Here is a 21,641-nt window from a genome sequence, read left to right on the forward strand (position 1 = left end):
GTAATGTCGGGGCTGGTGCTGTCTTGTTACAGGATGATGAGCAGGGTATAGCTCATCCAGTAAGCTATTTCTCTAGGAAATTTAACAAGAATCAGTTAAACTATTCAGTCATTGAAAAGGAGACGCTTGCTCTCATCTTTGCATTACAACATTTTGAGGTTTATGTTGGATCTAGTGTGCAACCTTTGGTAGTTTTTACGGATCACAGTCCTTTGACATTTCTATCAAAGTTGTACAATCATAATCAGAGATTGACTCGGTGGTCACTCTTTCTGCAGAGTTACAATTTGGATATAAGACACAAGAGGGGCGTTGACAACGTCTTAACGGATGCTCTTTCAAGAGTTTAAACTTTTTGTTCTTCCAAAAGAGTTTATTCTTAAGTGGGGAAGTGTTACGAACTGTACACTGTTTTTCTTGTGTATGTTCTCTTTTCTATTCTGTCACCTTTTAAGCGCTCCTAGGTACCGCCTACCTTTGGAACGCTATTCGCTGGTGTGGCTGTCAATCATCGTTGGGTATCCGTGACGGTGTGTCATCTCTGCCAATCGTGATCTGCCAAGAGACCTTTAAATTGGACGCGGCACCTGGAAGATATGAGCTGTTTGACTTGGCGTGTGTTTTTTAACTTTTGGTGTCACTGACTATTTGTTTATCTGCTACGATGTTAATGCTTACGAGATTAGCGTGAGATTTGTTGGAATGACCTGTGTAAAAGTTATGTCACTTGTGACATCTACGTTCATGATGAACATGATGTTATGTGTCTTTGACACCTTTAGCCCGCTTGTTTTTGCTCCACTTAAATTTGTGATCTAATTGCGGTCTACAGACAAGGGAGACCTGGAACAGCCTAGTAAGTCACGTGATATACATATCTTGCACGCAGGATTTTCTCTGTATTAGACACACCAGTTTAGTAAGTGCGCTAAATGTGTATTTTTGTGTTTTTATAGTTAGTGTAAGTTTAGGGCGCATTTGCGCGGAAGATTTCTTTTCCACATTTTTGTTTTCTTATTTAGAGGACCGGGTGGATATAGTGGGGTCTTTTTGTTATGTTTATTTCTTTGATTTCTAGCGCTACTTTCCGTTCCTCTCCCGTTTGTCTTGGTTATATAAATTAGTAATTGTTTAATATTATTTTCTTAAATGTTTGTAAATATTCATGGTTTTGGGAGCAATAAATCTTTTGCGGTGCTAATTTGATGTCCTGAGTTTCTCTTGCCACTTTTACTACCAGCTTCTTCTTTGGTCATCTCAATGTTACTCCTTTTAAATTCCTAGACAAATTTCCATTGAAGGTCGTAACACGTTCTGAGAACCAAAAGCTAACGTTCTGAGAACCAAAAGCTAACGTTCCCAGAACGTTCTGAGAACCAAAAGCTAACGTTCCGAAAACCAAAAGCTAACGTTCCCAGAACGTTCTGAGAACCAAAAGCTAACTTTCTGAGAACCAACAGCTAACGTTCTGAGAACCGAAAGCTAACGTTCAGAGAACCAAAAGCTAACGTTCCCAGAACGTTCTGAGAACCAAAAGCGAATGTTCTGAGAATCAAAAGCTAACGTTGCCAGAACATTCTGAGAACCAAAAGCTTACGTTGCCAGAACGTTAACGTTCCCAGAATGTTCTGGGAACCAAAAATTGTTAGCTGGGCACTGACTTAGCTCGCTAGTTAGACATTAACTGAAATAAATAAAAAAGGTATTATGTTTTTTGAATTTAGTGAATTTTGCATAAAAAGATAAGAGCTTATTGACTAAATTAAACATATTTCATACACCGTCTTTCAATAATTTAAGCACTTCAAGCACCTCTTCAGAAATACTGCCATTTTTAAGGGTTTTCCAGGCCTTAAATTTCAAAAAGTCAATGAATTTCAATAAAGTCTTTATTGAATTCAACCAATTTCCACATAAATCACCCGCCACCTTTAAACCACCCTCTTAAGTTCATAAATGACAAAGCAAGATAAACAGAGATATGATAAACAAACAGAGATATTAAGGCAATGAGATGAATAAGGCTTCAGGTGAACGATTGTCACGGTTGTAGTGTGCGAAACGACCCGTCTTCATCAACTTCATCTTCATCTTCATCTTCATCACATATGCAATGCTACATTACAAATCATATAAAGCTTTTCTGACATGAGCGTGACGATGTTCTCTTTCTTCATGATCATAAACAAACGCACTCACAAATGTAATTTAGTGGTGTTTATGATTCTCCTAATAATAGTGCAATCTGAGCAACGAGTGCAAACGTTTAACTTTGGTTCCCTCAGTCAAAACTCAAGCTGCAACATTAAACCAACAAAATCCCAATCAAACGTTGCCTGGCTAAATGATACATGTATATATATACGGCAGAAAGTGGACAGAGCTGACCGATGGATTCAGAAGCAGATTCTCCAGGAGCAGAGAACCCAGGCTCAAGTGTTGTAGCGATCCTGCAGGAGGAAAACACAGATATGAAGAGCACATCCAGACAGGTAAAGGGTTAGTTATGGGTTAAATATGGGTTAGTTAGGGGTTAAATATGGGTTAGTTAGCAGTTAGTTAGGGGTTATATGTGACCCTGGACCACAAAACCAGTCATAAGGTTAAATTTTACAAAACTGAGATGTATACGTCACATGAATACTCAATAAATAAGCTTTCTATTGATGTCTGCTTTGTTATGATAGGACCATATTTGGCGGAGATGCATCTGTTTGAAAATCTGGAACATGAGGGTTCCAAAAAAATCAAAATACTGAGAAAATCACCTTTAAAGTTGTCCAAATTAGGTTCTTAACAATGCATATTACTAATCAAAAATTACATTTTGATATATTTACAGTAGGAATTTTACAAAAAAATCTTCATGGAACATGATCTTTACTTAATTTCCTAATGATTTTTGACATAAAAGAAAAATCAATAATTTTGACCCATGCGATGTATTTTTGCCTATTGCTACAATTATACCCCAGCGACTTAAGACTGGTTTTGTGCTCCAGGGTCACATATATGGGTTAAATATGGGTTAGTTAGGGGTTAAATATGGGTTAGTTATGGGTTAAATATGGGTTAGTTAGCGGTTATATATGGGTTAGTTAGGGGTTAAATATGGGTTAGTTAGGGGTTAAATATGGGTTAGTTATGGGTTAGTTAGGGGTTAAATATGGGTTAGTTATGGGTTAAATATGGGTTAGTTAGCGGTTATATATGGGTTAGTTAGGGGTTAGTTATGGGTTAAATATGGGTTAGTTAGGGGTTAGTTAGGGGTTAAATATGGGTTAGTTATAAATATGGGTTAGTTATGGGTTAAATATGGGTTAGTTATGGGTTAAATATGGGTTAGTTAGGGGTACCTGTATGGTGGACACCACTCCGCTGGCCATGACTGACAGCTTTCCGGCCACAGAGCGAACCCCGCTCTTGAACTGCATCATGTCCGGCACCGCAGGCAGAACCTTCCTCAAGCTGTAGGAGCCGCCGGACACCGCTGACACACAACACACACTTCATCATCATCATCATCATCACATGATCTGTGTTATATATGAGCTAAAGGACATGTCAGATGAATACAGTGTTCTCAGGATAAATAACCTCATGATTACACTCCAGTTATCCACACACCTGCTGTTTTCTTCTGTTCGTCAAACAGATCGGCGGAGCTGATCGCTGAACTACTGGAGAAATTCTCCAGCCGCGCACGAACCTCATACTGCAATCACAACAGCACAGAACTACATTAAACTAATTTTGGCAGGATGAAACTAAAGTTTGAAAAAGCTGTAAACGTTTTGAGAGATTTGAAAAGTTTTGACAGTTTTCAGTCTGAAATAGACTGCAGTTTAAAGGAGTTTTAAAGCTTGAATGTTTTGAAGGCAAACAGTCTTTCAGATAGATTGATTGCACGTTCTAACATGATTAGCATGTTGTTAGCATTTTTCAAGCATGATTAGCATGTTTCTAGCATGTTGCTAGCATGTTTCTTCTCCAGTCAATTTAGTAAGAGTTGAAGAACACAGAGCTCGTGTTTGTCTGTGGTGTTTGTCCACAGCGCTTCACCTCTGCGTTGTCCTGCTTCCCGAAGAACATGTCTGATGAAATAGCTTTGGCGTCGCCAAACTTCCTCTGAGCGTCGTCAGAGACGGACTGCGGCTCCTTCCTCCTCGCTGAGACCCTGAGACACAAACATTGGTCAAACACTGCACTGACTGCTGGGATTCAGACAGAGGAACGAGGACTAGTTCCTGATACAGAGAGAGGCTTGACTCTACAGACCTCTCCTCTGGGTCCATGTAGATGTCAGACTGCTTTGTGGATCCTGACCACTGAGTGAAAAACTGATCTGGTGATTCAGCATCTTCATCCATGAGCCTGTGAGAACATGTAGGACACGCTCATGAACATACAGCGGGAGATACGAATGTGTCAGAGGGTCAGGAATGAAGCGTCACCTGGAGGAGAAGTGCCTGTCCTCCTGCTCCTCTTCCTCCTGATATACTCTCCTGCTGGAGGAGCTCAGAGCCGGAGACTCCTGCTTGATGATCTGCATGTCCTCCATCACTGAGTGAGACAGACCACTGGAAAACACAGCAGGAGATGGCTGACTTAGCCCCGCCCACACTCAAAACACATTGGACGAGAGTAAACTCCGCCCACACTCAAAACACATTGGACGAGAGTAAACTCCGCCCACACTCAAAACACATTGGACGAGAGTAAACTCCGCCCACACTCAAAACACATTGGACGAGAGTAAACTCCGCCCACACTCACATCTCATTAGAGTTCTCCATGGGCTTTAACCTGAAGCCCGAACCAGAGATCTTCTGACCCAACCTGGCCCCAGCGGCACTGTTAAATTTAGAGCTTGAACCTAACCCGAAATTGGTTTTCACAGCAAATAGCCAAATTATTTAAATATGCTGTAGTTTGCGATTGCATGCAATGGCCAGTAAACAAATAAAATGTAATCTTTAGATATAAAACAGTTAAAGCATATAACAATGTTTAAACCTTAAACCTAGATTAATGTGTGCTATATATATTATATATATATATATATATATATATATATATATAGTATGTGTGTAGAGTGGAACCAGAACATGGAGGCTTTAGCGCGATCACTTGCATTTTTTTCAGTAGATACACCGTCATTTTTGCTCATAAAGAGAAAAAGTAAAAGTAATACATCCTTCAGAACTGTTAAGGGTCTACTTATATTTGTGTGCACTCACAAGATCAACAAAAGGTTGTGCTTTTGTAAAATAAAGAAAACGAACATGTACTTTCTGCCGTCTCGTCTTGAAGTGCTTCGCAAAAATGAACCAAAACTCATTGACATGATAAATATATCTATAGAAAGCTTAAAATTACTACTTAAATAAAATAAATCAAAACCCAAAACTCTTTCATCTTAATCATAATCCATAAAGATGCACTTCTCTCTAAAGGTTTTGTGTTGTTTCCACCAGAACGGCAATAGTTTTTTCATCACTAGTCGATGGATGTCTAATGAGAAGCCTGAAACAGGCCCGAGGCATGGCCTGCTCCAGAACTATGATGTGAAAATTGGCCCCAAGGGTGTAAAAACGTCAGGGCCCATTGGCTCAAATGCAGGGCTCTATCTCAGATTCCAGATTTTCAAAGTTGTATCCCAGCCAAACATTGTCCTATCCTAACAAACCACACATCAGTGAAAAGCCTGTTTTTTCATATACAAATCTCAAAAAAAAAAAATAACTTATGACTGGTTTTGTGGTCCAGGTTCACAAATGTGGACAAAGTGTGATATGGACCAAGAAAATCTGAGCTTAGGCAGAGTGTGATTTTAAGTCAATGAGATGTGATTGGAACCAAATCAATTTGTTAAACAGCCAGCCATATTTTATTTATTGGAAAACAAGCTAGAGAGAAGAAAAAAAAAATGCAAAGGAGTAGTCGTATGGATCAGCGCTGACCTGCGTCCGCTGAAGCCCATGCCGAGCCGCTCCGCCTGCTCCTTCTTCTTGCCATCCATACGACTCAGCTTCTGGTCATCTCTCCTCCTCTGCACCTCCAAACTCTCATAGGCGCGACTCAGAGACGACACTCTGCACACAAACAGAGCTCAGGATGAGCAGACGCTCATGATTTGTGACTGTGAGTCTGATCTCCAGATGCCTGTAGTGTCTCACTCACTCAGGCTCAGTGCTGCTCTTCTCTGAGCTCATCATCTCCTCCTGCAGTCTGTCCTCGGCCTGAGCTCTCTTCTGCTGCACACTGAAGTTCTGACTGCTGACCTTCTGAGCGCCCAGACCGGCCTTCCTGCTGCCCATCTGATTCAATCACACACAAACAATCACCAAACGAAGAGCTCCAGACTGCATATTCAGTTATATCAAAAACACAGGTCAAACTCTTAGAAATGTGCGGTCATTACAGAAGTCGTCAATGCAGGGTTCATACAGATACTGTCAAAGGAAATTACAGGACTTTCAAGCACTACTTTTTGGATTTTCAAGGACTTCAAGGACATCTTGCATATAAAAATTATCTTTCAAAAAAAAAAAAAAAAAGATTTTACTATAGTAAAACCAGGGATTTGTATTTGCGTATGTTCTTACTTTTTGCCTTGTTTTGTTATTATAATGTCACTGCTTTAATCATTTGTTTTCTACTTTTTAAGAAAGAAAAAAAAGATTTGCGAAACCGTACTGCATTCCTGATCTAAAACATAATTCATCGTATGCGCTCCGAAGTCCTGAACTGATTCAAATGATTCGTGAACCCACACTAAAGTCCCATTCTGAATCAAATGATTCATGATTCGCATTCTGTGCTTTAAATGCTTGATGTTTTCTACTGTTGAAGAGAAAAATTTTTAAAAAGATTCGCAAAATCTGCTGATCTGAAACATGATTCACCTGAACTGAATTAAATGATTCACGATTCGTGTTCCAGGCTTTAATTGCTTTAATCCAAACTGATTCAAATGATTCGTGAACCCACACTAAAGTCCCATTCTGAATCAAACAATTAGTGATTCATGATCCGCGTTCCATGCTTGAATTACTTGATGTTTTCTACTGTTTAAGAAAAGAAATCTGAAAAAAGATTGAAACACGATTCACCATTTGCTCTCTGAAGTCCCGAACTGATTCAAATGATTCATGAACCCACACTAAAGTCCCATTCTGAATCAAATGATTCGCATTATGTGCTTTAAATGCTTGATGTTTTCTACTGTTCAAGAAAAAAAAAATCTGAAACAAGATTTGCAAAACTGCTCTGAATTCCTGATCTGAAACATAATTCATGATATGCGCTCCGAAGTCCCGAACTGATTTAAATGATTCATGGACCCACACTAAAGTTCCATTCTGAATCAAAAGATTCACAAACCTGCTCCAAGATTTCAATCTAAATCGAATGATTCTTGGTCCGCACTCCGATATGCGCAGATATGAATAATGATTCACAAACCATTCAGATCAGGACTCTGAGCACCGAATCGTGAATCATTTGACTTAGATCGGAACTACGCGCACCACAACTCATTTGATTTGAATCATTCAATTCGCAAAATGATTTTGATCGGAACGGGTTTGTGAATCATTTCGCAAATTGAATGATTCAAATCAAATGATTTGCTATACGCGAAGTTGAGCTCTAAATCAAATGATTCTCAACACGCATTTTGAAGCCCCGATTGAAAACAAATGATTTGCTATCCAATTAGAGCTCTTCGAAACTGAATAATTTTGAGACTCATTGGTTTAATTGACTCTGAGTTTCGAAAAGCTCAGTTTGATGTATATCCCTATACTTGCTTTTTAAAATCATTTAAAATATTTGATATTGAAATTCGAAAATGAAAGGCTTTTAATTTAATCTGGCTTTTGCTAGTAAAATGAACGATCGAAGTCGTGAGTTTAAAACAATCGGAGATGATCCAGCTTAAATGACTCATATGACTTGATTCAGATCATCTGTTCCTCATTTTGGATCTTAAGCCATATTATACTACTGGCTTAGCTTGCTAGTTTTATGACATTAACTAGTTTGCGGAAAAAAAAAAACACACATTGTCTTTCTATAATTCAAGCATTTTTCAAGTACCTTTTCAGGAATGTTGATATTTTCATGGGTTTTTCAGGCCTTAAATTTCAAGACAAATTCAAGCACTCCGAGCACCTTGTACGAACCCTGTCAATGTGTGTATGTCTGCATTTTGACATATTTATGAATAATAATCAAGCAGATTTTTAGGGTTGCACCATTGGCCGGCTACAAAGCGCTGCCAGGAAACTCACCGATTTCTTTCCTGTGGTGGGTTTCTTCTTGAGCAGAGAGAATGGCTCTGTGAGAGGACAGTCAGATGTTCATCACACAGTTATGACAGTTATGTATGTGTGAGTGAGGAGGATGACGAGTTTTACCTGCGGATGTTGGAGACGCACTGAGCTGCTCCACACTGGGACCCACCTCACTCTCACCTGTGCTCAAAAAAAGACAAAAACATCTAGAAACACAAAACATCATTGATGTGAGCACACCGTGTTTCCTCACTTATCATACCGTTATTATTTTTATCCTCAAGAACTGTGTTCTGTAGCTGACTGGTGTTCAGCTGAACACCGATTTCTTCGTTCAGGGGAGTCTGGGGGAAAACGGCAAACCCAGACAGTTTTGAAACCTAAATAAGATAAATTATCCATGTGTTATATTACATGGAAACTGGGCTGTTCCTCACCTGGGTGAGCTGGGCGAAGAAGTCCACTTGTTTGTCGAGGGGTGACGTGGGTGACAGAGGAGCCTGACTGTCCAGCCATAACTGAACACACAGATAACAACATGAGCATGAACATGACTGAGGAGCTCTGGGTTTGACTCTGAACGCATGTGTGTTTGTATGTACCTCTGTGCCGTGTTGTCTGGTGGCCTGTGTGGCCAGATTCTTGATTTTCTCTCGGTACAGCAACGCTGCTCTGCTGTTGTATTTGGCGTTGGCTGCATTGGTGGTACAGCCATGCTGACTGAAGAAGGCTCTCTGCAGGGAAAGCACTTACATTGGAGCTCATCACAAACACTAAAAACAGTGTGGGAAATAAGTATTTGATCCCCATCGTTCAGCAAGATTTCTGGCTCCCAGGTGTCTTTTATACAGGTCATGATCTGACTCTCTTAAAGGCAGTGCTCCTAATCTCAGCTTGTTACCTGTATAAAAGACACCTGTTTACAGAAGCAATCAATCAGATTCCAAACTCTCCACCATGACCAAGACCAAAGAGCTGTCCAAGGATGTCAGGGACAAGATTGTAGACCTACACAAGACTGGAATGGGCTACAAGACCATCGCCAAGCAGCTTGGAGAGAAGGTGACAACAGTTGGTGTGATTATTCACAAATTAAAGAAACTGTCAACCTCTCTCAGTCTGGAGCTCCATGCAAGATCTCACCTCGTGGAGTTTCAATGATCAAGAGAATGCTGAGGAATCATCCCAGAACTACACGGGAGGATCTCCTCAATGAACTCAAGGCAGCTTGGGCCATATTCACCAAGAAAACAATTGGTAACACACTACGGACTGAAGGTCTTAAGGTCCCCCTGCTCAAGAAAGCACATGTACAGCCGTCTGAAGTTTGCCGATCAACATCTGAATGATTCAGAGGAGAACTGGGTGAAAGTGTTGTGGTCAGATCAGACCAAAATCCAGCTCTTTGGCATCAACTCAACTCGCCGTGTTTGGAGGAGGAGGAATGCTGCCTATGACCCCAAGAACACCATCCCCACTGTCAAACATGGAGGTGGAAACATTATGCTTTGGGGGTGTTTTTCTGCTAAGGGGACAGGACAACTGCACCTCATCAAAGGGACGATGGACAGGGCCATGTACCGTCAAATCTTGGGTAAAAACCTCCCTTCCTCAGCTGAAAATGAGTTTTCCAGCATGACAATAACCCAAAACACACAGCCAAGGCAACAAAGGAGTGGCTCAAGAAGAAGCACATGAAGGTCCTGGAGTGGCCTAGCCAGTCTCCAGACCTAAATCCCATAGACAATCTGTGGAGGGAGCTGAAGGATCTAGTTGCCAAACTTCAGCGTCAGAACCTTAATAACTTGGAGAGGATCTGCAAAGAGGAGTGGGACAAAATCCCTCCTGAGATGTGGGCAAACCTTATGGACAAATACAAGAAATGTCTGACCTCTGTGATTGCCAACAAGGGTTTTGCCACCGAGTACTAAGTCACGTTTTGCGAAGGGGTCAAATACTTATTTCACTTATTTAAAATGCAAACGTACAAAATCAGCAGGGGATCAAATAATTATTTTCCTCAGTGTACGACAAAACACTGACATTTAACAGTTATCATGAATACATCAGTGTGAGAACCAATGATTAGCACAGGTTTCTTTGTTAGACAGAATAGATAGCTAAGACACTCACCGCGCTGACATTGCCGCCCACCTGCATACAGCGCAGCTGGAACCAGGACCAGTTTGAGTCCAGCTCAGTGGACCTGCAACAGCAGAGAGAACAGATCTCAGCAAAGTGTGACACTGCAAAAAACACCGATAGCACCGTGAAAAAGTAAGTGAACCCTACAAACAAATGACGCTGCATCGCTGCTGGATATTTATTCGGTCAGTTGTAATGAGTAAAGGTTATTGAACGAAAAAATAAATAAAGTTGAGTTTGAGATCTTTATTTTAAAGACTTATTTCTGGGTCCGTATGTATAAAACTACTCAGAAATGCTCTTAATAATAGACTTAACTGAACTTTCACTTCAGTGTCAAAATATTCTTTGTAAAAGTAGGACTTATCTAAGAGTAGGAGACTATTATAAAGAAGCTAAAAGCAACATTCAGTAAAGTCTAAGATAGGTTCTTACGTGTTGACTGAGGGGACACTTGATGTCAACCCAAAACCCTGCATTATTCTTAGAACTTTGACACACTAAGACTAAAATTTTACTCTGAGTGGCTTTATACAAACGGTCCCTTTATTATGATATGACAGTTGAGAGCAGACAGGAAGTGAAGAGGGAGAGAGAGGGGGGTGGGGGGGTAGGTTCAGGAAAGGTCCTCGAGTTGGATTTGAAGTCAGGACTCCCGTAGTACAACTGTATGTCAATGCACTTGCCCACTGGGCTATCGCCACCGACTTGAGAACTTTGATTATATAAAATGATCTAAAAATTCACTGTGTTCTGTGGAAAACATAAGTGCACCCCTACAGGTAGACGGTGATACTGTCCCCTGTTGAAAAACTGTAATACCCTCTTGTGGGCTTTTATCATAATAGTCTGTCAAGAGATGTTTTGTCTGTTTCTCCATGTAGAAGTGTAAAGTTTACAAATAAGAGTGTAAATTTTACCTGATGAAGGACAGATGGACTCCCAGTGAGCGGTGTGTCCCGGAGCAGTCAATGCAGAGAAACACACCGTATGTGATGCTGGCCCAGCTGGGGTTCTTCACAGAGCAGTCAAAACACACCTGACAACACACATCACAGCAGATGAATACAAACAATACCAATACAAATCTGCACCATAATGCTTAATGGCAAATATTTTGAATTAACAGTCTATGGTCATAGAATTCTTTGTTGTTTTTTAGTCCAGCAACACAATCTAATTTCTATTTGTCCACTTTGTGTACAATTACAGCACAGGTTAGTCTGTATAAAACACGTTTAGGAACGTTCGAAGGACAATCAAAACTCCCCGTGTGAATCAGGACATTTGTTTTCACTAAAAACGCTCGTTTAATAATAACTACGCAGAAGGTTTTGTCTAAAAACAGCAAGTTCTCCTGCCATATGTTGGACATAAACATGTGACGTGTCAAAACTCTTCCTGCTTCCTCCAGTCAACACAGAAACAGCGCGGAGCTCGGAGTGAGGAGCTCAAACTCACCTTGTTAGCGGGGACCGAGCGCAGGCGCTTGAGGATGGCAGTGATGTCGTGTTTATTGGGGTCCGTCATGTTTACAGCTGCGGGGAAACTGAGAGGAAAGTCTGCAACAAACGCTCCGCACCAGCTCACTTCCTGGAGTCGTGACGTCACGCGCACGGAGCGCGCTGATTGGCGGAAAACACGCCCAGGCTGAACTAATACAAACAGCAGCACACAAACCAACAGGATGCAGACATTCATTGGTCAGTTCACTAGGTTTACTTTTGTTGATGTATCATACATATTAAGAGTCTACTTCAATGTGGAAATAAAATGTCAAAATATGTGGCAGGTATATGGGTCATTGCTGTTATAATGTGACTTCCCTGTCTCTATGATTCACTTACTCATATTTTCTCTGAAATGAGTCACATATTTATAAGAAATGGCTTTAGTTATATATTTAGGTCTTATTTATCACTTAAACAGAGGTATTAGACATTAAAAATACTATTTTGTATTTTACACACCTTCTATATTTATATGGCCATTCGATTTTATCATGTCCTGCAATGTAATCAACTTCCACAAGAAATTATAAAAACCTCAAAATATTTTCAAGTAATGTTAAAGACTTGTGAAGCTATAGTTATTTATTTTTTTTACAATTTGAATAATTTACAGTGTTCCTAAAGTTCCACCCTGTTAGTATGTACTTTCTCGCCATTCAAAATAGACTGCAGTTCCATTGAGACAAAGTCATATTGTTCATTTATTGTAGGCTCTGTCAGTTATGGAGAATGTTTGTCCGGTCAAAACCAGTTTAAAACATATCTGACATAGTTATAAACGTTCTGTTTATCTGTAGAGGATTAGAAATCTAAATGCTGATCACTCAAAGAGCTACGGCTAACTTAGCTCAACATTTTCCACCCTGTTATGTCAGTACTATAAACCTAACAGGGTGGAATGAGAAACTAACAGGGTGGAAACTGCAGAACACAAGCATAGAGGAAAAAAGACCGCCCAATAGGGTGAGATATAACAATATTTAATGCTGTTTTGTTGGATATCCTCATAAGCACAGCCTTTAAAGAGTTAACACTGGTGTTCCACCCTGTTAGAGTCAATTTAAATAATAATTTGACAGCAAAGCTAAATATTTGGCATACTTTTTGTCTTATTTTGTCAGCATATATATGTTTTTGAGCAACTTTTTGTATAATTTACCATCCTGTTGGCAAAAATGGGCACAAAAAAGCACCTGTTCTTCAGAATCAAGACATATTCTATTCATTAATAATTGTTTTGTTATTGTTTCAAAATTAAAATAATACTATCATGGCATAAGGGACATATATCATCCAAGAAAAGCTCATTATTGATTAGCATTTACATTATTAACATTTTGTGATAACTACATATATGTCCCTAACAGGGTGGAATATTTTCACAGCCAGTGTCTGATCAATCTACCCATAATTATTATTTTCAAGTACCTGAGCTTGGCCAATACATATCCGTGATAGTTAAACATCTCACTATTTTAGTAGAATGCTAAAAACATGAAAAACATGTAACTTATTTTCCTTATTATGGAGCCAAAATGTTACTGGACACCAGGAATGAGCCATATTCATCTGTAGGGCCAAGCACTAGAGACGCAAAATAAGGAGCTAAGCATGGCATGGAGCATCAGAGCAACTGCAACAATGAGTAATTCAAGTAAGTTTAGGATGATTGTAATTGAAATTGATGAAAAATCATAAATACGACCTCTGGTAATGATTTAATGGCTTATCACTTTTGACCAACAGGTGGCGCTGTTATCAAAGCGATGTGGTGTGATCAGTGCAAGGTTAAAATGGCACACACAAATTTTGGTGTCAATATGTTTCATATTTTGACACAAAATACATAACTTTTTGGCAGCATGGTCTGAAGATGTCACAAATCACAAATTTGGTGAAAATCGGACCAATGGTCTAGGAGGAGTAAGAAGAAATAGGTTTTCAACATTAATAAAAATGGCGCACAGGAAGTTCATTCTATTATGGCATAACTGGTGTCGATGTTCTCAGCATGACCCAAGGAATATCTAGAATACAATAGGCTAATTGAATCAAAAGTTATTAGCATTTTTGTTTATGTCATACTATTTATAAAGGCTATGATGGCCAAGATGTCATCTATTAAATGAAGTAAAAAGTTTAATTTCACCAGAATATCTTTATTTATTTATATAGCCTGTATCACGCCCATTAACAGGATTGTGGGAAATTGAATGCAGTGAAGGATACATCCATGCTGCCTTTAGAATTCGATCAGATGAAGATACCTCTGGAGACAGGAAGTAAAGCAGAATTTGGATTCAGACGTGCCTTGATGCCTTCCAGCCTTGGAATGCTGCTTCCAAAGGCAGCATTTTAGAGCTTTTGGACACAGACAGCATTTTACAACAAAATTCAAAATGGCCAAGACCCAAAATGGCTGACACAGGAAAATTGGGTTCGACTCAGCATGATGCACCGAATCCAAAGAGACCAGTTTTGTGTTTGGCCAACCATAGAGAAGTTATAAGCAATTTTTTGTATCTCCTGGCCACTAGGTGGCACTGGACCGAAACACTGCAGGTTGCCTCAGGTCATGTTTGTTAAAACACACACCAAGTCTGGTCTCAATACAACAAACCGTTGCGGAGATAAAGCCTCACATCAATTTTTGCATGGTTTTCGTAAAATTCGTTTGTGCGTTATTCGAGAACGTTTTGAAAAATCAACTTGAATTCCATAACTTTTTTGCCACCATGGTGTGAAGTTAATCTGAGCCAGTTTTGGTAAAATAAATAAAAAAATACATTTTAAAAATCAGATAAAACATCTAGGATGAGTTCGGAAAAGTTTTTTGAACAATTAAAAAGAGCAAAAAACTAAACTAAAAAAATAATTTTGATTCGGTGCCTTACGATTTAAATAAACATGAGTGATAATTTGGACAAGTGGTGGGGCGCTACAGAGTCTGAGTTAGAGACTCCAAATGTGCTGTGGTTAATGTTGACATTGTCCTCTATCAGTGTGCCAAATTACACAACTTTCCCACAAGCGGTTCTATGGGCTGCAATAGACTGAAGAGTGGAAGAAGAAGAATAATCTTCAAGATGATCTAAGACAATTTTGGTAAAAAAAAAAAAAAAAAAAAATATTCAGACAAACCGTCTAGGAAGAGTTCAAAAAAGTAGGTTTTTTTTTTGAACAATTAAAAAGCAAAAAAACAAAATCTTATGATTTTTACATTTTGGAGAACTTTTTTTTGTGATTTTGTGGCTTATGGTTTTAAAGTTATTAGCGTAAACATGAGTGAAATTTTGGACAAGTGGTGGCGCTAGAGAGTTTGAGTTAGAGACTCCAAACTTGCTATGGTTAATGATGAGACTGTCCTCTATCTGTGTGCCAAATTACACCAAACTTTGCCAAACTTTCCCGCAAGCGGTTCTATGGGATGTCAATAGACTTAAGAGCGGAAGAAAGATAACCTTTGGGGGTTGAAGGTGATCTGAGGCAATTTTGGTAAAAAAAATAAAATAAATTCAGACAAACCGTATAGGAAGAGTTTGAAAAAGTAGGTTTTTTGAAGAATCAAAAAGAGCAAAAAACTAAACCTTAAGATTTTTACATTTTGGAGAAAAAAAGAATTTTGATTTTGTGGCTTATGGTTCAAAATTTATTAGCATAAAGAAAGTGAAACTTTGGACAAGTGGTGGCGCTAGAGAGTTTAAGTTAGAGACTCCAAACTTGCCATGGTTAATGATGAGACTGTCCTCTATCAGTGTGCCAAATTTCACCAAACTTTGCCAAACTTTTCCGCAAGCCGTTCTATGGGATGTCAATAGACTGTGAAGAATAACCTTTGGGGGTTGAAGATGATCTGAGGCAATTTTGGTAAAAAAAAAACTGTCTAGGAAGAGTTCGAAAAAAGTTTTGGACAAGTGGTGGCGCTAGAGAGTTTGACTTAGAGACTCCAAATTGGCTATGGTTAATGTTGACACTGTCCTCTAATTGTATGCCAAACTTTCCTGCAAGTGCTTCTATTTGCTGCCACAGACTCAAGAGCAGAAGTGAAAGAAGCAGCACCTTCAGTGCTTGGCCCCTAATAATGAAACATCCTTATTCTGACTCGTACTGGAAAGAATAAGTGACCACACCTAAATTTATGAAGAAAAAAGGAAGAATTCAAGAAACAGAACTTCAATTCATTTATTGTCAGCCGGACAATATACAAAAGTGAATCAACTCCAAGTGTAACTGAGTTTTGTCGGGTGACGTCACAAACCGAACGCGCCACCCGACGTGAACAGCAATATCCCCAACTCATTCAATCATTTCAGGTCTGAACAACTGTGAAAAAAAAAACATGTCAACACACACACTCACACAACGAACCGCATTCGTAACTGTAACAATAGCCACACCTGAGAGAAACCGAGACTCGGGCGTCCATTTGATATTTACACAGGTCAACATTCATGTGCCGTAACATTCTCCTGCTGCTCACAGCATCTGTGCTCTGGAAGAGTTCATCAAGCCTCACTCACTCACTCACTCACTCACTCACTAATATATATGCGTTTATATATGAGACGCTCTCACAATCCCACTACAGCATCCAGTGCACGTCCAGATCCAGCTGACCCCGACCGACCCCCTTCCTGAAGAAAACGCACCAGCGGAGGTCAGAGGTCAGGTGGAGCCGGCTCGACAGGTCAGTGTGTGCTAAAATGGTGTCGGTCCGCATCGATTACGTTCCTAAAAGCAAACAGCATTGGTAAAAATCACTTAAAAATACAGCTGACCCTGAGCGACCGCTGTCATCTACTATAATACATCAGTCCGCTCTAGCGCCGCTCGGGTCACTCCAGGTCCTCCACGTAGTTGGCCGGGTAGAGGCCCACGGTGCCGTCGCTCAGACGTCCTTTACACCAGCCCTGCTCGTCCTCCTCGCTCATCTTCATCAGCTCATCTCCTGCACACAATAGATTTCCATGACTCGTTTGACAGGGTTTTTTTGGTTTCATATGGAAGATGCTTGTTCTATTACTGATCTAAGCAGTGGAGACTCTGGGTTTGTACCATTAGCTAAACCTATATTACCATTATTCCATGTAAACACACATTTATCATCTTTACGTGGTCGTGGTCAAACTTTACTGGTGCATGAAAAATAAATCAAATACTGTGGAAGTATCTGGAGACCAGCAGCTGTTTGATTGGACTCTTGACTGAAGAGCTGCTTTAGTAAGAGTCAGTGTGTAATTGATGTATATAGTGTTTTATTTATATACTGCTGAATACACCTACTGTACCTGAAAATCACAGCACTGTTTGTTTTATTTGTATGTTATGTGTATTTGTAACACAAAGCGCATCTTTGTTCTTATTATTTATTAACAAAGATCAAAAATGACAAAGATCTTTATCTTGGCCCAGTCTGGCCTACACTTCTGCCATTCTTTTTATGTTTTATTGTATTTATTTTATATGTTGTTAGCTCGTAATGCTTTGGTTTTAAACCACTACACTACATCAGATTCATCCGCATCACTTCCTGTAAGTCACACCTGCTTTGAAGCTGAGCTCGTCCTGCTCCTGTCCCTCGTAGTCGTATAAAGCGCGGACCGGCACGCACAACTCCACCGAAGGCGGCTCGTCCTCGAACGGATTGCCGTTGGCGTTAGCTTTATCGGACCCGAAGGGGTTCCCCGCTTCCTCGTCGGAGCCGTCAGCCATCGTCTTCTCCACGGTGCGAGCGCTGAGAGAACAGGAAACACCACACAGTTTAGTCACACCTGTGACACAAGCCTAGCGGACACACAGGAGACAGACGCCAGCAGACCCACGTCAACATGCAGGACATACACAGGTTCAACCACATGAAGTCACATGTGTGTCAGAGAATGTTCACCATAGCCATGCAGAAACACAGGGACCTGAAAGAAACCAGCAGCAGAAACACAAGCACAGGCCAGAGGAGACAGACAGAGAGAGAGAGAGAGAGAGAGAGAGGAGGCTGGGGGTCACCAACGTTTGCGCTATCACTTCCTCTCGTTTGACAGCGACTGGGCTGCTCTTGGGTCGCTCCACCGCTACTGGCGCCGGCTCTTCTTCATCCTCCTCCTCGCCATCATCATCCTCATCAAACGGGTTTAAGCATGCTGCTTCTGTACTACTGGCCACAGTCACGCTAACAACACAGAGACAGTGTTACATCACACACACCACAGCCAGTCACATGACTCCATTCACATCAGACACAGACAGCTCAGCCAATCACACAGCTCCATTTAGACCAGATACGAACATCTCAGCCAATCACACGGCTCCATTCAGACCAGATACGAACATCTCAGCCAATCACACAGCTCCATTCAGACCAGATATGGACATCTCAGCCAATTACACAGCTCCATTCAGACCAGATACGGACATCTCAGCCAATCACACGGCTCCATTCAGACCAGATACGGACATCTCAGCCAATCACACGGCTCCATTCAGACCAGATATGGACATCTCAGCCAATCACACGGCTCCATTCAGACCAGATATGGACATCTCAGCCAATCACACAGCTCCATTCAGACCAGATATGGGCATCTCAGCCAATCACACGGCTCCATTCAGACCAGATACGGACATCTCAGCCAATCACACGGCTCCATTCAGACCAGATATGGACATCTCAGCCAATCACACGGCTCCATTCAGACCAGATATGGACATCTCAGCCAATCACACGGCTCCATTCAGACCAGATACGGACATCTCAGCCAATCACACGGCTCCATTCAGACCAGATATGGACATCTCAGCCAATCACACGGCTCCATTCAGACCAGATATGGACATCTCAGCCAATCACACAGCTCCATTCAGACCAGATACGGACATCTCAGCCAATCACACGGCTCCATTCAGACCAGATATGGACATCTCAGCCAATCACACAGCTCCATTCAGACCAGATACGGACATCTCAGCCAATCACACGGCTCCATTCAGACCAGATACGGACATCTCAGCCAATCACACGGCTCCATTCAGACCAGATACGGACATCTCAGCCAATCACACGGCTCCATTCAGACCAGATATGGACATCTCAGCCAATCACACAGCTCCATTCAGACCAGATATGGGCATCTCAGCCAATCACACGGCTCCATTCAGACCAGATATGGACATCTCAGCCAATCACACAGCTCCATTCAGACCAGATATGGACATCTCAGCCAATCACACAGCTCCATTCAGACCAGATATGGACAGCTCAGCCAATCACACAGCTCCATTTAGACCAGATACGGACATCCCAGCCAATCACACAGCTCCATTCAGACCAGATATGGACATCTCAGCCAATCACACAGCTCCATTCAGACCAGATATGGACATCTCAGCGAATCACACAGCTCCATTCAGACCAGATATGGACATCTCAGCCAATCAAACGGCTCCATTCAGACCAGATACGAACATCTCAGCCAATCACACGGCTCCATTCAGACCAGATAAGAACATCTCAGCCAATCACACGGCTCCATTCAGACCAGATACGAACATCTCAGCCAATCACACGGCTTCATTCAGACCAGATACGAACATCTCAGCCAATCACACGGCTTCATTCAGACCAGATATGGACATCTCAGCCAATCAAACGGCTCCATTCAGACCAGATACGAACATCTCAGCCAATCACACGGCTCCATTCAGACCAGATAAGAACATCTCAGCCAATCACACGGCTTCATTCGCAAAATACACAACACAGCTCAGCCAATCACATCAGGCACAGATATCTCAGCCAATCACATCAGACGCAACATGACTCAACCAATCACACGGCTGCATTCACATCAGATTTCACACGTCACCGGGGGGTGTTCAATTAAACAAGTTTAGCAAATAAGCCAGGCTTATTTCAGTTAGTCTGACTTAAGGGGGTCGCACACCGAACGAGAAGCGCAGCGTCGCGTCGAGGACAGCTGAAGGTATCGCACACCGGACGCGCACATTCTATACGCACCAGCTCATTTTTAGGCTAGATTCCCATTCATCAATTAGTAGCATTTTGTATTATTACAAGCAATTTCAACATTTCTTATGCTGTAGCTAGTAATATGATTTGTTTGCTCAATAAAAAACTACATGCTATTTTGTTGTGCAAGGTATACTTATTTCTTTGTAAACTTCAATTATAATCGTATTGTTGTTGAGGCAGTTTATTGGAGTCTTAATTCAACATGAGGGTTTCTATTTAAAATAAAAGAATTGTCATTTTGTGGTCAACAGTACTGATATTTTTAAGGACATGAAATGACAATGCCTGAACTGAACATTATTTTATGATTGTACTATACAATTACATACAGTTGCTCACTATACATTTTACCTCAGATCGTACGTAAACAAAATTTAACATTCTTACCTGAAACTTCCTCTTCCTCCAAGCTGATGAATTCCTTATGTTGAATCTATATTTTGTTGCAAATAATTCTGCCTATTTCTATTTCCCTACTTCCTTGATCAGTTTTTCGTTGTCCATCGCGCTCCGCTACACCGTTATTTAAATGACCTGAATGACGTGACCTTGTAAATCCATTAGATGGCAGTCAAAGACAGTGAATGTAATAATGACAGGCAAATGTTACATAGAACTTTAGATTTTGCGTAGCCTATGTAAAAATGTCTCGAGAAAATAAAATATGAATTAATTATATAGGTTTACATTTTTTTCAAGCTGTAAACCTAATGTAAGTAGTATTTTGCAGCAGTGGTATCTTGTTTTTTTAATCTAATAGGACGATTTGAGACAAATATGATGTTATTTAATATAAAACTATGCAGATGGCGCTCTGTGGCGCGGCAGAAATTTGAACAGCTTCCTGAGTCGTAGCTGGGCGCCGCGGACAGACGCCGAGTGGCGCCGCCGGTGTGCGTATGCTCATAGAAAACTATGTGTTCGAATTTTAAAGACGTGGCGCGACGCGGCGCTGCGCTGCGCATTCGGTGTGCGACCCCCTTTAGACAAAGAGTGAGACTAACTGAAGACTAACAGACAATCAGGTGTGATGCAGCAGACAGTGCTTGAGCGCTAGTGTCAGATGCTAAACTGACAGAACTGGTTTCAGATTAGCATTCGTCACAATATGATCACATGGTCTTTGTTTATAAACGCTAGTCGACTCTGAGTCTCGGCTCACACGCAGCAGTCAGAGATTATGAGAAGTCATGAACACTATACATCTCAAATGATCAAATAACTATATCAAAATGACACGATTTTAAAAGTTGAAATCCTGAAGTCAAAGTCACTGCCATTATTATGAGAGTACAATGAAGTGAGTCAAAATGAGAAGATGATAAACTGGTGACTTTTTAATCTCAGGATTTCAATGTTTGTGCTTCAATCGTCAATCTTTTTATCTCATCATTTTGACTGAGTATCTCCTCATTACTACATCTTCTCCGAATGATGACAGTATCTCAGCACTCTGAGTATTGTAGCAAAGCACACTTAAGTGTCAGAAACGCCAGGAGAACATCAGTGTCTGAGGAACAGGAAACAGAGGTGGCATGAGGAGAAACCTGCTCTGATGGACTGATGTTTCGTCTGCTGTCTCTAATGCTCTATCGTGAAGATGATGATCCTCAAGCACAGCTCAACATCTCCATCACACACACACACACACACACACAC

The 21,641-nt window shown here is 40.8% G+C and overlaps 3 protein-coding genes across 4 annotated transcripts in view; all 3 read right to left on the reverse strand.

The window, feature by feature from the left end:
- The window catches only part of LOC141332929 (NACHT, LRR and PYD domains-containing protein 3-like), a 443,961-nt gene that overhangs the window by 171,154 nt on the left and 251,166 nt on the right, over positions 1–21,641 (reverse strand). The gene's annotated exons all lie outside the window — the stretch shown is intronic.
- arfgap3 (ADP-ribosylation factor GTPase activating protein 3) lies at positions 1,894–12,034 on the reverse strand. Its single transcript, XM_073838186.1, has 16 exons — positions 11,907–12,034; positions 11,366–11,484; positions 10,434–10,506; positions 8,903–9,034; positions 8,738–8,818; positions 8,563–8,644; positions 8,424–8,480; positions 8,298–8,344; positions 6,184–6,320; positions 5,964–6,095; positions 4,455–4,580; positions 4,279–4,374; positions 4,063–4,177; positions 3,628–3,715; positions 3,357–3,490; positions 1,894–2,450 (listed from the first exon to the last, which is right to left on the reverse strand). The coding sequence occupies exons 1-16, from the start codon at positions 11,973–11,975 to the stop codon at positions 2,433–2,435; spliced, it is 1,506 nt and encodes a 501-aa protein (XP_073694287.1). The 5' UTR covers positions 11,976–12,034; the 3' UTR covers positions 1,894–2,432.
- The window catches only part of pacsin2 (protein kinase C and casein kinase substrate in neurons 2), a 30,632-nt gene continuing 25,104 nt past the window's right edge, over positions 16,114–21,641 (reverse strand). The window contains exons 9-11 of one of the 2 annotated variants that reach the window (XM_073838129.1): positions 17,964–18,122; positions 17,500–17,690; positions 16,114–16,904 (exon numbers count right to left, since the gene is read on the reverse strand). In XM_073838129.1, the coding sequence (XP_073694230.1) occupies positions 16,792–16,904; positions 17,500–17,690; positions 17,964–18,122 (463 nt within the window). In that variant the 3' untranslated portion in view covers positions 16,114–16,791. The remainder of the gene's footprint in view (positions 16,905–17,499; positions 17,691–17,963; positions 18,123–21,641) is intronic. The other variant, XM_073838130.1, reaches the window with a different exon arrangement.

This window comes from Garra rufa, chromosome 4 (assembly GCF_049309525.1).
Source record: "Garra rufa chromosome 4, GarRuf1.0, whole genome shotgun sequence".
NCBI classification, from domain to species: domain Eukaryota; kingdom Metazoa; phylum Chordata; class Actinopteri; order Cypriniformes; family Cyprinidae; genus Garra; species Garra rufa.